General features: G+C 40.6%; 1 protein-coding gene across 5 annotated transcripts in view; it reads right to left on the bottom strand.

The window, feature by feature from the left end:
* Window positions 1-16,845, bottom strand: part of NSD1 (nuclear receptor binding SET domain protein 1) — a 149,480-nt gene that overhangs the window by 23,877 nt on the left and 108,758 nt on the right. For all 5 annotated transcript variants that reach the window (XM_037064448.1, XM_037064447.1, XM_037064445.1 and 2 more), the window contains exons 12-16: window positions 15,769-15,892; window positions 10,515-10,715; window positions 8,424-8,603; window positions 3,613-3,769; window positions 1,987-2,192 (exon numbers count right to left, since the gene is read on the bottom strand). In XM_037064448.1, the coding sequence (XP_036920343.1) occupies window positions 1,987-2,192; window positions 3,613-3,769; window positions 8,424-8,603; window positions 10,515-10,715; window positions 15,769-15,892 (868 nt within the window). The remainder of the gene's footprint in view (window positions 1-1,986; window positions 2,193-3,612; window positions 3,770-8,423; window positions 8,604-10,514; window positions 10,716-15,768; window positions 15,893-16,845) is intronic.

The raw sequence follows: 16,845 nt of genomic DNA, 5'->3' as shown, positions 1-16,845 counted from the left end.
CTACAAAAAAAAAATCTTAAGATTCTCATTCTTCTCCACTTAAAATTTTAATTCATTATTCTTGACCCAGGTTAAAAAGTCTGAAAAGAATCCAGTTCTTCCCCCTTTTCTCTCTGTTGTTTTTCTCTATGCTGTGAATTCTTAAAAGAAAATCCCACCCCTAATCCATCCCTTTTTCTCCATTTCCCTGTGACCATCCAGCGTAATCTGTTTTGCCTGGAGTCCTGTAAATTTTTCTTAAGTCCCTCCCTCCTTCATCCTATTTATTATTTAGCATGTCCTGCTTGGTCGATATACTTAATGTCTATCCAATATCCGTATTTCTCCTCCAATGGACACCTCCCTGTGACAGTCTTGTCATGTCTGCCCAGAAGTCCTGAAACAGCTACCTCCCTGATAGTCCTGGTGGCAGCCTCTCAGTGTCTGTGGCCTCGCACTCTACTCACTGAGGTTTCTGGTTTCTAAAACTCTGCTGTGACCATACAAATCAATTACCTTTTCAGGCCAATAGCCCACTGCTCTTTTAACCCCATGCTTAAACTATACTAAATACTTGGAGGTCGCTAACTCAGCACATTAGATTCAATGTGCGTTTTCACATGTGCTTTCCTCTCATTACAACATGTTAATGTCTTCAGAATTGGTGCAAGGGTTAAGAAATTTGATTCTGGAGACTAGCAATCAGACTTTGAAACCTCCCTCTATCACAGATCAGCACTGGGACCTTGGGCAATCTATTTAATTTTTATGTGTCTCAGTTGCCTCATCTGAAGATAAGAATAATGGCCCCTAACTTACAGGGTTGCCACAAGGATTTAATGACGACAAACTCTGAACTGGGCCTGCCAAACAACAATGGTAATTATTATTATAATGGTTAATTCTTCAAAGTATCACTTAGGAAAGGAGCCACATAATTTGCAACTTCAACTCCCACTGTATTTGTTTCCTCTCAGTCTGGTCCCACGGCATACCATGCACACTTCTGCCACAACACTCAATGAATGAGATTTTGATTGTTGGTATCTGTGTCCAATTCCCACATAAAACGTGTGCTTTTTGTAGGCAGAGGCACCCAGCAAGCCCAGGGTCAAGGCATAAAAAGAACAAGAATCCCAGAGCTTCATCAGGCTCAGCTTTGCCAGCAAAGATGTTGTCACTTGGTGACCACCTGAGCCTGCAAGGCCCAAACCCCCACATTATTAGTACTGATCGCCCATATCTACACCCAAACCACACGGCCGACAGTTAAGTTAGAGTCCACTGAAATTAATACGAGGCAAACAGAACCTTTGTTATTAAATTCCTTCCCCATATAGGAAGTTTCATCTGTTTACTACCTTCTTGCACCTCACCAGGGAGTTTCACTTGCTTGAGTCCTTCTTCATCATGTGAACCTTTATACTTAAATGTCCACACATATTCAAATAACAAGAGATATCTGGGCTGCCTAAGGACAGCTGATGGAAGAAGGTGATTATCACTGATGGGACACCAACTATGTGCCTTGCCAGCTGGCTTTTCTATTACTGCACTGAATTCTCAGAGTGACCTTTACTCACAACACAGTGAGAGAAAACAGAGAGTCTCATGGTTGAGTCAACCCCTCCCAGCCCTGAATGTCCTTACTTCTTCATTACAGGCCAACTTATAAAATGTCTTTTGCCTCAGAATGTGGTTTGGCTTTCACTATCTTATTTTGCTCCATGATTTTTGGTGAATTTTATTTCTTGACAGCAAGCTAAAACAGAACTAATAAGACAAAAACCTCCCTTAAGGAAATTCCAGTTAAGTCAAATTCAAAAACAATGAATTATGAGGGTCAACTTCCCTGCAGATCCTGTAGCTGCAGCCACATACGCCCCCAGAAGGCAGCACACAGCTGCTACTGGAACACATATGAATTCTAACACACATTTGTGACACAGAACAGACTCTGGCAACAGAGGACTGTATTAGTCTGAGAAACAAAAAGGACATGGTTACCTTTCTTATATGTCCCATCCACTCCTTTGCCCATCTTATCCTTGCTGCTTACATCCCCCTCCATGTAGGGGAAGACTCGGGCCTGGTGAGTCCACAGATAGTCATTGGACCCAAAGAAGAGTACAGGAAACTCGCCTACGTCATGTCTCATCTTATCGATGTTGGAAGGAATAGCTCGAGGATGGCAGATCTCTGCGGGCCACCACCTGGGAAAAGTGAAAACAAAGAAGGAAAATTCTAAACGACTGCAAGGTGCTAGGAAAAGAACTTCTTTAGAACAGGAATAAAGAATAGCAGTATCTTTTTATCCACATTAAAGTCTCATCTTGAGCATCTTAACAATCTAGTGAAAAAACTAGTATGTACCAAAAGCCAGAAAAACCCATCCTCACACATATGTCTGCGTACACAGACACACTCCCTAAGACTCAGTTGTTTTGCTTCAAGGGATCTATAACAGGAAATAAGTATCTATATAACAGGAAGTATTAGCAGAAGAATGAAAACCTGGAAACAATCTAAATGCTCAACATAAAGGAAATGATGGATCTAACTATCATGTACTATGCAATAAAATACAACTTGGCCTTTAAAAAGAAAGCTTTGAATATTAGGGGACAGAAAAACGACACCAAGAAATGTCTCCCTGCCAAGCACGTACATTAATACAAGCGCTTTAGAAAGGCAGTTTGGCATTAGCTATTATGCTATACGCCCTACCCCGCTACTCTACCCCGAGCAGACCCCAGAGAAGCTCCTGTGCACTTGAACCACCACACTGACGAAATGCTCACAGTGTGCACAGGAGAGTGGATGACTGAACTATACACGCTACACCGCACAGCTGTGCTATATAAATGAACTGGGGCTCTGTGCTACCCAGAATAAATGTCATGAGAATAAGAGTGAATGAAAAAAGCAAGCTGCAGGAAAATACAACAATCCCTTTATATAAAGGTCTAAAGCATGCAAAACAAAGTATTATACATATGGTAAACCTATAGAGCAAGGCAAAGAATAAAAACACAAAATGTAGTAAGGTGGTTCTCTCTGTGGGTGGGGAAAGGATGAATTCAGACAGGGGGCTGGAGGGAGATTTAAAAGTACTAGCAATGCGCTGTTTCTATTTATTTATTTATTTATTTATTTATGTTTCTATGTTTTTATTTTTTGCGCTGTTTCTTTAACTGGGAGGTACATCCACAGGCATTCCTTTTATTATTTTTTACAATCATCCATATCACAATATCCTTTTGTTTATTCCTTATCAATAAAATATAATTTTAAAGAGAAAAAGCAAGCCACAAAAACTTAGTATAAATAATAAGGCCAATTATTTTGAGGGTGTATGTGTTGGTGTTATCTGAAAAAAAAAAGCCAAAACGCTATTAAGCAATGTATCTTCCCTATTTCTAAGATTTATAGGTTTCATGAAAGAATTTTCTACAAGTTCCTACAACCAAAAGAAAAATATCAAGGTTTTTTTCTTTCATAATGAAAAACTAACGGGGAAGGGGGAGACCATGAGACCAGGGAGAGTGTTAGAAAAGGTTAAGCACTCTGTCTCAGAGATAAGAAACAGAATGGTACAAAAAATGGTTGCCTGTCTCTTGCATGCTCACTCACCTGTATCTTCCAACTTTCACCCAGACAATTTCCCGGTAATGTGGCTTTTTGCCTGCTTTGCAGTCATTGCAATACCAGTTTCCTTCAGGGATATCAATGTTCAGGCACTCCCGATGAAAAGCAGCAGGGCAGGAATCACAGCAAAGAAGACTGCCTCCTGTAGAAATCAAAACATCTGGCACTTAGAAACACAAGGTTACCTATGAAGACCCAGCTGAAACAGCCCGCGCTCAGCACCTAACCAGTTATTTGTCTCCCAGCCAAGGACCTAGTAATTTAATTAGTTATTCAGAAAGACTTTCCTACAATAGTGTTTCTTTTACAATATTCCTGAACCACCCCTTGAAGGTTTGCTAGATTCACAGCATGTAAACATGAGATGTTATTGGCAAAATTAGGTCAGGGCAAACCTCTAAAAGTCACGTATGCATACATACACATACGAGGTCTGTCCGCAACAAACCTAGCCATTGTTACTATAAAGAGAATGGTTTGCATGAAATGGATGTAACCTGGCAGCCAAGGAGAGTGGACTGGGATGTACACGCATGAACAGTGATGGCTCCACTGTACTAGTCCAAGGGGGTGGTAGATGACGTTGAGTGAGCATGTGTACTGTGTGACTAGTGCATTAGAAATGAATGAGCAAATAGAGCAACGAATCTGCGCCAAAATTTGTGTTAAGCCTGAACATTCCTCCATGAAAACTATTCATGATTCAGAAGGCTTTCAGAGACAATGCAATGAGTGCAGCACAGATAAAAGCGTGGCACAAAAGCTTCAAAGACGGTTGAAAATCCAATGAAAGAGATCCACATTCTGGAAAGCCTGTGACAAACACCACCTGAGAATGTTGAAAGTGTTTGGGCTGCAATCAACAAAGACTGGTGACTGACTGTGAGGACCAGAAGTTAATCTGGGGATTCCAAAAGCTATTACTTCCGAGATTTTGATGCAGGATCTTGGCATGAAACACGTCATAGCAAAATTCATTTCACAACTTCTGCTACCAGAGCAGAAGGAACATTATGCTGCAGTTGCTAATGACTTAATTCAAATGGCTACCAATGAACCAGATTTTCTCAAGGTCATAACTGGAGATGAATCGTGGGTCTATGGCTGTGAGCCAGAAATGAAGGCCTAGTTATCACAGTGGAAGTCACAGGGTTCTCCACGCCCAAAGAAGGTGTTGCAAAGTCACAGTAAGATCAAGACCATGTTAACTGTGGTTTTTGATTGGGAAGGTGTTGCCCACCACAAGTACGCTGCTTCAGGCCAATTAATAAGGAGTATTACACCTCAATGTTCTTTGGAGGTTGAGAGATGCAATAAGACAAAAATGGCTACAGCTATGGGCAACTGGTGATTGGCAGCTTCATCACAACAATGCATCTGCTCATGTATCACATCTCCTAGAGAGGTTTTTGGCAAAGCATCTAATCACCCAGGTGACTCAGCCCCCTACAGCTCAGATTTTGCACTCCACCAACTTCTGGCTTTTACTAACACTAAAATCACCTTTGAAAGGGTAGAGATTTCAGACCCTCGATGAAATTCAGGAAAACGCAATGGGGCAGCAGATGGTGATTCAAACAAAAGATATGCAGTGTTCTGAACAATGGGAGAGATGCTGGGAAAACTGTGTGAGGTTTCAAGGGGATTGAGGTGTCACTGTCCTATGTACAATGTTTCATGTATCTCTTCAATAAATGTTTGTTTTTCATATTACATAGTCGGATACCTTCTGGACAGACCTTGTATATACATTCTTTCCTTGTCCCTAAAAGGCAACGCAGCAGCGTATCAACGACACACAAAGACTACTGTATAAGGAGCACAAGCATCAACTGATGTCTGATTTAAGCTTTAAGATCACATGACCTTGGGGAACTCCCTTCTTTTGCTGAAATGTAATTCCCTCAATGGTAAGGTTTTTCCCACAATGAACAATAAAGAGCCAGACCTGTTTGAGAAGTGAGTGATCAAATTGCCTAGTAGTGACTGACACATAAAAGCAGTTGTCGCCTTTTTATATTGCTAACCTTTTAATCTTTTCTATGATTGGCACTCTCACGACACCTATGGCCCTTTTCAGAATAGCATTTATATATGTATAAATGTCATACAAAAGCTAAAAATGATAGATTATATTAAAATATAATGATCACATGGGCACTTCTACTCAGAAACCATTTCACATTCATTTCATGTTACCCTGGAGTTAAAAAGTCTCATGCTGAAACTACTTCATCTTCCTATGTTTAAGAAACATGAAAACTCGCAGTCTGTATTCACCATCCCAGACACTAAGAGAATTGTAGAATGTTATATTTAAATACTATTAAATATAAAAATTCTGTCTTTAACTTTATTCTAAATAAAAGGTGATAAAATAACAAGCAGTAGTTTTCACCAAAAGACAGTTTTATTTTATTTATTTTGTAAAGATTTTATTCATTTATTTTTAAAGAAAGGGGAAGGGAGTGAGAGAGGGGGAGAAAAATCAATCGGTTGCCTCTTGCAAGCTCCCAACTGAGGACCTGGCTGGCAAGTCAATCTACCAAGATATACCAGCCAGGGCAGAGAAAGACAGTTCGTTGTTTTTTTTTGTTCTTTGTTTTTAAGATGTTATTTATTTTTAGAGAGAGGGGAAGGGAGGGAGAAAGTGGGAGAGAAACATCAGTGTATATGGTTGCCTCTCATGTGCCACTTCCTGGGGATGTGGCCTGCAACCCAGGCATGTGCCCTGACTGGGAATCAAACCAGTGACCCTTTAGTTTGTGGGCTGGTGCTCAATCCACTGAGCCATACCCCCCAGTGCTGAAGAAGACAGTTTTATAAGGAGCAGGTATCGTAAGAACAAAAACAATGTATGATGTCATAAAGTTTTTGTACAGGACAATTAACAAAACTAACATAGTCCTCTCTGTGCATTAACACATCACTAACTATACCAAATTTCCAATTTCTACTCATAAGTATATTTAATATCCTTCTTTGTTTTAAATTAACACCATAATTTGAGGATACCAATCACGTCCTGATGCAAACCCTAATCAATAAGTAAGCTTTCCAAAAATTACCAGGTTACATAAATCTTGAGAACAAAAGTAAAAGTCCACTTCTTTGTTAACTTTTTAAAAAATATTTTATTTATTTATTTTTAGAGAGAGGGGAAGGAAAGGAGAAAGAGTGGGAGAGAAACATCAATGGGTGGTTGCCTCTCACATGTCCCCTACTAGGGTCCTGACCTGTAACCCAGGCATGTGGCCCTGACTGGGAATCGAACCGGTAACTCTTTGCTTCACAGGCCCATGCTCAATCCACTGAGCTACACCAGCCAGGGCTCCTTGTTAACTTTAACACAATTTATTACACTCAAATTTCTTAAAGGGGATGCTCATCAAATTATACACGTTCACTCTTTACCAATTATTCCTTCAAAATATTCATAACTACACAAGTTTTTGTAAAATTCCATGACCAATAAGTAGATATTAAAAAAAACCACAACTCATTGAAATTGTTCCCAGAAATTTACTGATCAATAAAATGCAGTCATTCTGAAAAGGAATGAAGAAAATGAGTAGGAGAGCTGGTGTCACCCTCACACCAGAAGACAGTGGAGCAGTGGCAACATCAGTCTTAGAAAAAGAGCGTATGACCTAAACACTGACCGTGACCCAGCATGTATTCTTCGTGCAGAGCCACACGACAAACAGCCTCACACCGAGAACTACACCCTGACAGGTGCTTCTTAGAAGCTCAGTTCACCAAGAGAGCAATTCAGAACTCTAAGTGCACCACAGTGAACAGACTGGCAACGAGTATGGAAATTCCCACTGAACTAGCAGGAGTCAGGCTGTGCGAAATGGACAGGAATTATATAAAATGGGCAATATTGACTCTGTTCTGCGGGGGAAATACTCTTAAACTGAATATATGGAAGATATAAAATTACCTTTTCCTTCACTTTATAAGACTTTTAGAAACATTAATATCCCTTGCAGTAAGGAAATTGATAAATTTCTTCACTTTCCCTTCTTTCATTTAAATTCATGTAAAATTAATAAAACAAACAATTATACCATGACACCATCTTCTAGAATTGCTTCTATCCAGTTATATGCAGAGATATCTGGAGTGATATCACTTAATATTAAGTAATGTTTTTTTTCTGATGGCGAGACTCAGAGTTTCACCATCATTGGGGCGATTTGGAGTTTGTTCGTTCTTTCTGTTCCTTTCTTTTTTTTGTCTTTCAGACTTACTGAGATATAGTTTACATATGACCTTGTGTAAGTTTAAGGTGTACAACATAACGACCTGATATATGTGCATATTGTGAAATGATTTACACAGTAAGATTAGGTAATACATCTATCCTACCCCAGTTACATATTTGTTTTTGGTGGTGAAAATCTTTAAGATGTGCTCTCTTTATGACTTTCAAATATTTAACACAGTCACTATGCTGCACATCACATTCCCCAAACTTACCCATCTTATAACCAGAACTTTGTACTTTTTGACCACACCCCCTCATTTTTCTAACAGTGGTTTTGTCTCCTATTTCTTTATTGCATCAACTATTTAATGTTTTGATAAAAATTAAGTCACTATTCAAAATAAAAATATAACGTGTTCCTATTGGGGAACAAATCCAAATTTGGAAGTTCTGTTATATTAATTCAGTATATCACTTCCTCGTATTTCTTGTAGTAGCAATGTGAAGAAGACCTTTTGTTGCAATTAAGGAATTGTATTAATCTCTTTTTAAACTATGCATACATCAGTAAGTCATGACTTACCTTCTGAGCACACAAAACACCAGCTCACATTAACATGCTCATGATTTCGGCAGCCCCGCCTGGGTGTAAAATGATTAGGGCAGATGATACTATTAGACGCAAGGATCTTTGACCCAGCAGCCAGGCAAAAGTCATTGGCATGGTATGCCACAGGACAGCGGACACAGCGCATCAGGCGACCTAAGTATACAAGACACAGGAAAATCGGGGGGGGGACACAAAAGAAAAAATAAACATATTAAGTATTAAAAAGTGTGAGTTATTCAAATTTATTTGCTAGTACTGAGAAAACGTGGCAAATAGAAAAAAAGCACTACTAGGGCGGGGGACCTTGAGAGCTCGTTCGGAGGTCCTAGCAGGGGAGCGCAGCTGCTCTGTACCCGACAAAGGCTGTCCTCTTCGACCGAGCGCACCTTCGGGAGGGATGCACATGGATCGGTGAGGGAGGAAGGGGACATCTGCCTAGCTGGCCAGATCAGCCGAATCAACCCTGGCAATCAGTGGAGTGACAGATGTCACAGCCTGATAGCCCTCACATCCAGGGCAGGGGATCTTAAACACTCAATTCACTATAAAAAGCTGAGGTGGGAACTATGTAACTTTAACACAAGGAGTCAGATCCCACAAAGGTAAACAAACCTGCCCCACCAAAAAGCCCCAGTGAAACCACTGCCCTGACTCTTAGGAAAGCTGGAGTGGCCTGCAAACTGAATGGTGTGTGGAGATGTGCACTGCTGGGATAAAGGGCCAGATGGCAGGTACACTGCTACTGCTTGCTTTGTTGCCTGATGTTGTGATTCTTAAAGCCTTTCAGGCAAACGAGCCCCTCTACCCCTCGCTGATGAAATTATGTCCTCTAATATTCTTCAACCGAAAGCTACTACCAAAACCTCTAAATGTAACCTACAATAACAATGGAAAACAGGAAGGTATCTGATGGTTAAACTGCAATTTTTATCAAAACTGCTTGATCAAGCAAGTTAAATTACTATGATTAAGACTGATGAGCTGGTATGGCTCAGTGGACTGAGTACGGGCCTGTGAACCAAAGGGTCGCTGGTTTGATTCCCAGTCAGGGCACATGCCTGGGTTACTGGCCAGGTCCCCAGCAGGGGGCACGTGAAAAGCAACCACACACTGATGTTTCTCTCCCTCTCTTTCTCTTTCCCTTTGCCTCTGTCTATAAATAAATACAATCTTAAAAAAAAAGATTGATGAGATCTAGAGGGCCTGGAAATCAACTTACAAAAGGTAGTGCCAATCTGGTTAAAAGACTGAATAATGAAAAAAGTCAAGACTACTAAATTTTCCTGCTTAAACCTCAATGGGTCAAGTGGGGCTCTTTAGGCACACAAGCTTTTAACAGTAGAGACAAAATATTTGGCTTTTAGGAAAATCAGTAAGAGACCCCTATTACTGAACAGAAAGAAACGGTTATTTTCCCAGTAGGAACAGATTTGAAAACTCGAGTTTATTTACATCCACCAATAGTTTTGGAAACTTCAGCTCTCCCACTATGAAACAGAAAAAAAGCTTTGAAGATAGGAGTTTCCATTTTAAAAAACAAATCAACACAAAACAAAAGCCTCACTTTTGACCTATATGCATGTCTGAAGGACATCACATGTGACAACCACAGATGTACAAGGGCCCACAGGAGAAGAATACAGTAGGTCCAATGCAGTGGTCCCCACTGTTTTTGGCACCAGGTACCCGATCGCTGGCTTGCCTGCTGCTCAATTCCCGCTGTGCGGCCTGGTTCCTAACAGACCACAGACTGGTACTAGGCTTTGGGACTCCTGGTCTAATGGAGTAGGTAGCAGGATGAAGACATGCAACAAAACACTTTTTGAAACTAAATCTCAAATAATATTCAAATATTTAAAACAACTACGTAACATTAAGGCTCCATAGAAAACAATGTGGTAACTACTTAACTAGTCCACTACTCTCTTCTCTCGCACAAAATACCGGTACTCTGACAAAAGCTAGAGAGATCACGAAGAGACAGGCTAGAAAGCATCTGGAAACATGCACTGCCAATGGCACTGCTATTTTACAATTAGACTGGTTCACATGAGAAACCTGTACCTTTAGATGCAGAAACACTGGCTGGATTAGCAGCATGGCAGGTTATACAGATGTGGAGGGAGCACCGGAATCCCTTGTTCTGCATGACAGTGGGTGGGTACTTCTGGACACACTCTTCATGGTAAAACTTTCCACACAAGGGCAGAAGGCACCTTTTCACATCTTCCCCACTCTGTTTACACACAAAACAGGTATGGATTCCTGGGAAACATAAAGAAGGTAACATATTAATAACAATTCAAGAACTCACCCGATATGAACCATTAGATGAAAAGTTAGTGAGCACACAATTCCACACCAAATTCTACCAGGAGGGAAGGGGCAGGGGGCTGAGTGTAGGGTGTGTTCCCTCCGCACCAGGCAATTCTGTAACACCGGTTGACTGTCCTAGCTCAGTTCTGACACTACCTACCTAGAGATAACAGCAGATCCCACAGATTCAGGACTCAGCCCTAGAGAAGAAGGCCACGTCCACACACCCCTTCAGACACCAATCTTCAAAACCAGGTTGTGGACTGTACTTCTGAACAACTATATTCCCCTTCTTGGGTTCAATTAATTGTCAGAGCAGCACACAGAGAAACATGTTACTTACTAGATGGCCAGTTCTTATAAAAGGGCGTAACTCAGGAACAGCTAGATGGAAGAGATGTACACAATAAGGATGGGGAAATGGCTCAAAGCTTCCACATCCTCTCCAAGCACGACACTCTCCCAGAACCTCCACATGTTCACCAACCCATAAGCTCTCTGAACCCCTTTCTTTGGGATTTTGATGCATTAATCACACATGTGTGACTGAGGACTGTTTCAACCTCCAGCCCTTCTCCTCTTCTCTCCCCTGAGGCCAGAAAGGTGGGATTGCAACCTTCTAGTCACATGGGTGGTTCTATAGGCAACCAGCCTCCATCTTCAGCTGGGTCCAAGAGTCACCTGATTAACACAAAAAAGGCATTCAAAGACAGCTTTATGGCTTCCATCACTTAGGAAACTCCAAGGGTTTCAGGAGCTCTCCACCAAAAACTAGACAACAACCCAATGTGTACTTACTGCAAATCACAGTAGCACAGTAAGTAACTTTATGACAGACTGATCAGACTGACAACATTAACTAATTCAACCTTAGATCACTACTCAGTGGGAAACTGACAATGCATGCATGCTGACATGAATAGGAAGTAAGAGGAAGTACCCATCACCTTGCCAAGAGAAAACCGACAAGAAACTAACCCAATCTCTACAAGTTTTCAGGAAATTTGGAGAAAAGAGAAACAAGTTAAATTAAACAGACATCTGAAGGGTACCATCAACCACATTTAGAATGTGGAAAATTTTGTTGGCCAAACGGCCACTGTCTTGGCAGATAGATATCAATTTAAAAATAGGGTAAGAGGGACAGGAATGTTGTCCTTTATGAGAAATTTAAGAGACATATCAAAAATACAACACAGATTTTACTTGGATCCTGATTCAAAACTCTGTAAAAAGACACCTTTGAGATAAGTAGGAAAATTTGAAAATGGTGCTGGGCAGATGACATAGAAGGGTTAGTTTGTAATTTTGTCACACACAGGATATATGTATTTTTAAATGTTCTAAGTGTCAGACCTTTTGAAATATATAGGTAAAATGAGCCAGAAAGAAAGTAGTTCATATACAAAAATTACATCATATCACATCACATCATATACAAAAGTTAATTCAAAAAAGATCATAGGCCTAAATGTAAAACTTAAAACTATAAAATTTTCAGAAGAAAACAAAGAAAAGCTTTGTGACCCTTGGGTTAAGAAAGATGGCTTAGAGTATGACACCAAAGGAACAAGTATGTCCACAAAAGGAACAAGTTGATAAGCTAAACTTTATCAATATTCACAGGACACCATTAAAAAAATTAAACACTGCACTGGCTGGTGTGGCTCAGTGGACTGAGTGCCAGCCTGTGAAGCAAAGGGTCACCAGTTTGATGCCCAGTCAAGGCACACACCTGGGTTGCAGGCCAGGTCCCCAGAGGGGGTGTGTGAGAAGCAACCACACACTGATGTTTCTCTCCCTGTTTTTCTTTCCCTTCCTCTCTGTCTAAAAATAAATAAAATAAAAAAAGAAACAAACAAACAAACAAGGTACAGTTGGGAGACTAACCTGAAAAGTATGTATCTGACAAGGGACTTGTATCCAGAATATAAAGAACTCTTTTTAAAAAAAAATATTTTATTTATCTTTAGAGGGGAAGGGAAGGAGAGAGGGAGAGAAATATCAATGTATGGTTGCCTCTCGTGTGTCCCCTGCCGGGAACTGGCCTGCAACCCAGGCATGAGCCCTGACTGGGAATCGAACCGCGATCATCTGGTTCGCAGACCCGTGCATGCTCAATCCACTGAGCTACACCAGCCAGGGCAAGAACTCTTAAAACTTAACAGATAAGATAATAAGCAACCCAATTAGAAACACACACACACACAAACACTTCACCAAAGAGGATAGAAAATAAGCACACAAAATGCACAAAATCATGTGCCATGGGGAGATGGACATTAAAACCACAATGAGATACCACCACACATCTGTCAGAATGGCTAACATTAAATAGACTGACAATCCAAGCGTCACTGAAGATGGGGAAGAACAGAAACTCTCATACATTGCTGATGGGAATGTAAAATGATACAAATATTTTGGAAAACAATTTGAATGATTCTTTAAAAGTGAAACATATATCATACCTACTACATGATGCAGCCATCTACTCTTAGGTATTTACACGAGAGAAAAGACAATGTTTCTATACAAAGAACTGAATGTTCACAGCAGCTTTATTTGTAACAGCTCAATCTGAGAACAATCCAAATGTACATCAATAGATGAATAAACAAACTGTGGTACATCCACACAATGAAATGCTACTCAACTATAAACAGGGATGAACTCTCAATACCTGCAATGATGTTGTTGAATCTCAAATTAACTATGCTAAGTGGTAGTTTCACGGGTGTATGTACACACTCCCACCAAAACTTATCAAACTGTGCACTTTGTGCAGTTTCTTGTACTACAAGTACTACTTTCGATAAAGCTGTTTTTAAAAAGAGAAGTACTAATACACACAACATAGATGAATCTCAGAAAACATGCTGAGCCAGACACAAAAAACTACAAAGACTTTGATTCCCTTTATATGAAACACTAAAAAAGAATACATCTAATGTGAAAGCAAATCATTACTTGCCTGAACTGAAGAAGGGGGCGGGAGGTAAGGGTGGGTGAGTTGTGTAAGGGTTCACTGAGAACTTTTTGGAATGAAAGAAATGTTCTAGTATTATCCCTGTGGTTGTGGTTACACAAGTGTATAAATTTTATGAAAACCTGTAAGAGCCCTGACTGGTGTGGCTCAGTGGGTTGGGCATCATCCCACAGACACAAAGGTTGTCAGTACAATTCTTGGTCAGGGCACATGTCTGAGTTGCAGGCCAGGGCCCCTGACGGGTGCATAAAAGAGGCAACCAATCAGTTTCTCCACACATCAGTGTTTCCCTCCCTTCCACCCTCCCTAAAAAGATACAAATAAAATCTAAAAATAAACCACTTATCAAAACATACATTAAAATGGGTGCATTTTATAGGCAATTATACTTCGATACAATTGATTTTTAAAAATAGCTTTGCCTTATATAACCTGCTCAGAGAATATCACATCATAATAAAGACAAGGCTAGCAAAACTGGATCACTGGCACAAAAGGCAAGATGATCTTTCTTAGATTAGGCAAAATAACCCCACAACTATCTTGTCCTCCTCCAGCTTTTGTCCCCACAGTGTTAAAGGTGGCAGTGGAAAGATGAAGTAACAGGACACCGCCACCTATTTACAGACACCAGTACACCTGGTCTTGTTCTCTACAGGACCCGCCCTGAACCTACACTCTTCCCTTTGTTAGAAACATCTCTTCCTAACATTCTCATCAAGCCAAGAAAAAACTGCTTCTGCTTCCTTCTCCTGTCTCCCAACTCCATGGGACAGTCCCACTTTACCTTTTCATCTCTTATCCTCTTTTGCCTGTGACTGTACTCTTCCAATTACTCTCCTGGAAAAGGCATTCATTTCCCCACACATTTCTTAAACTTCATCCTACAAAAGCTCAAGATGTTCTTCTTCTTGACACTATTAATATCCTCTCTTCAGCTACTGCTCCTACTTTGGTTAAAATCAAGATTCTCTAAGAAACAGTGTCTACTGCTACCCATTTGCCCTCATGCTGATTTCATGTGGCATCCTCTAGTGAAAAGTCAACCATTTCTCACTGTCAAATACAACAGCCTGTATTTACTCCAGAACCTCTTTAATCTTGTCTCCTTGCTATATCTGCCCCTGCTCATGACGCCCCACTCTCGAGGCTTCACATTCTTCGACTTGACCCTCCGTATCCTCCAGTGGCACCCTTTAAGGAGATATCCCCAGGTACTGTCACTGACCACCTTCTTGCTCTACAGATGCTTTCTCTTTGGGCAGCACCAACCACACTTACGGTTTTAATTACTCATAAGCTCAAGACTCAGTTCTCCTCTCTTTACCACTGAAATGTTGCACCATCCACATATAATGCTGAAAATAGAGCAACCTCCTTGGCACAATTTGGGAAGTGCTTTACAGGTTGATCTCACCTGACCACTCCTAGTTTCTGCCTCAATTTGCATATTATAACTCCCAAAATGTCACTTTTGGGGGGGTGAAGTTTTATTGACATATGAAGAAAAGTACACCCATCCTAAGTATATTACTTACAAATAATCATGAAGTAAACACACTTATGTAATCACCACTCACAGCAAGAAATATAAATCATCACCAGTAACCCAGCAGCCTTCCCCGACACTCACCAGTGCCTCTTCCCTAGAACGTCCTACACTCTAAAAGCACTGATCTGTGTTTTGTCCTCCATTTTCATCACTGGACCTTCTGTCCTTCCCGTCTCCACTTCTCTCTTCAAGTCAAACTCAGGTATCTTCCTCTGAGGCGGTGGCTCGTCTTTGTTCACAGAGCACTTTAAATGCACCTCCACTGCAACACTTTTTGAACTACATTATGCTGTACTGTACATTCATTATTCATTCGGAAGCTCTTCAGGGGGCAAAGATTGCACAGCACCTGTGTCTATAGCAACTAGCCCAGTATTGCAACAAAACGGTGTCTCCTACAAATGAGAAACTTTAAAACTCAGATCTTCTTTGGAAGAAGACCCCTCTATATCTAACTTTACCTGTGCGACATTCATTGCAGATAAATTTTCCTCTGGGCATCTCAGTTAATCCAAGGCACTCCAGGTGGAAAGCCCCACAGCACTGAGCCTCACATAATAGCAGCTCACCCAGTTTTTCACAGCTCTGTTAAGAAAAAGAAAACAGATCTGTCCATAGCAAAAGGTTTTTAAAATTCCTAAGCAGGAGGTCCTCATGAAGAATATTAACAAGCAGCTTTGCCAGAAATAAGACAGCCCACCAATCACTTAGCCAATATTTAATGATTACCTCCTCTATGCCAGGTAGCACAAGGCCCTGGGTCTCGTGGTTCTTAACATTCTAAAGACAGAAAATACAAGTAAAAACTTAAACAGAAAAGGTATCAGACAATGATAAGCATTAGGTAGAGCATTCAAACAGATCTTTGGATCAGGTGATTAGAAATGGCCTCTCAGACTGGCTCTGAGTGACAAGTCGGCCATATAATGTGAAGGTAGTGTGTATAGAAAGTCCACAGGCAGGAACAATCACGGCATGTCTGAGAATCACAAGGAAAGCCTGTGTCACTGGACTAAAGTGGACAAAAGTTGTAAGAGGTAGAAGAGGAGGTATGAAATAGACAAAGGCCTGGTTAGGTAACCTTACAGATTACAATACAGCATTTCAGATGTTCCATTAGAGAGCTTTACCAAGGGATGTCTAAAATTAGACATTCATTCAAACATAAATCCCTGTGACTGCTACATGGAAAATGAGTTTAATGAGAGTAGAAAGCTGAGACTAGAAGCAAAGAGAATCAAGAAGCCTACTGCAATGGTTTGAGCAAGAGCTACTAGCTCCCTGGACTTGGGTCATAACTGTTGTAAAAGGGCTCCGGTCAATGTCTGAACAATCCTTGAGATATGACCTACCTCAGAGAAACCATCCTCCTCAGATGATGTCACCTAAGACAGGGTGTCACTTAAGATAAAGCCTTCAGAAATAAGGATCTAGATCTATCATTTTGAAAACATTCTAGAATTTATTAAAATCCTGCAAATTCACAACATTTGTTACTTTTCACCCCTCTAATATCCTGACTTGTTTCCCCATAGTGG

This window comes from Sturnira hondurensis, unplaced genomic scaffold, assembly GCF_014824575.4.
Source record: "Sturnira hondurensis isolate 20B ecotype Veracruz unplaced genomic scaffold, ASM1482457v3 Scaffold0015262, whole genome shotgun sequence".
Taxonomy (NCBI): Eukaryota; Metazoa; Chordata; class Mammalia; order Chiroptera; family Phyllostomidae; genus Sturnira; species Sturnira hondurensis.
The sequence above is the reverse complement of the archived record's forward strand: the minus strand, read 5'-3'. Positions and strand labels throughout refer to the sequence as shown.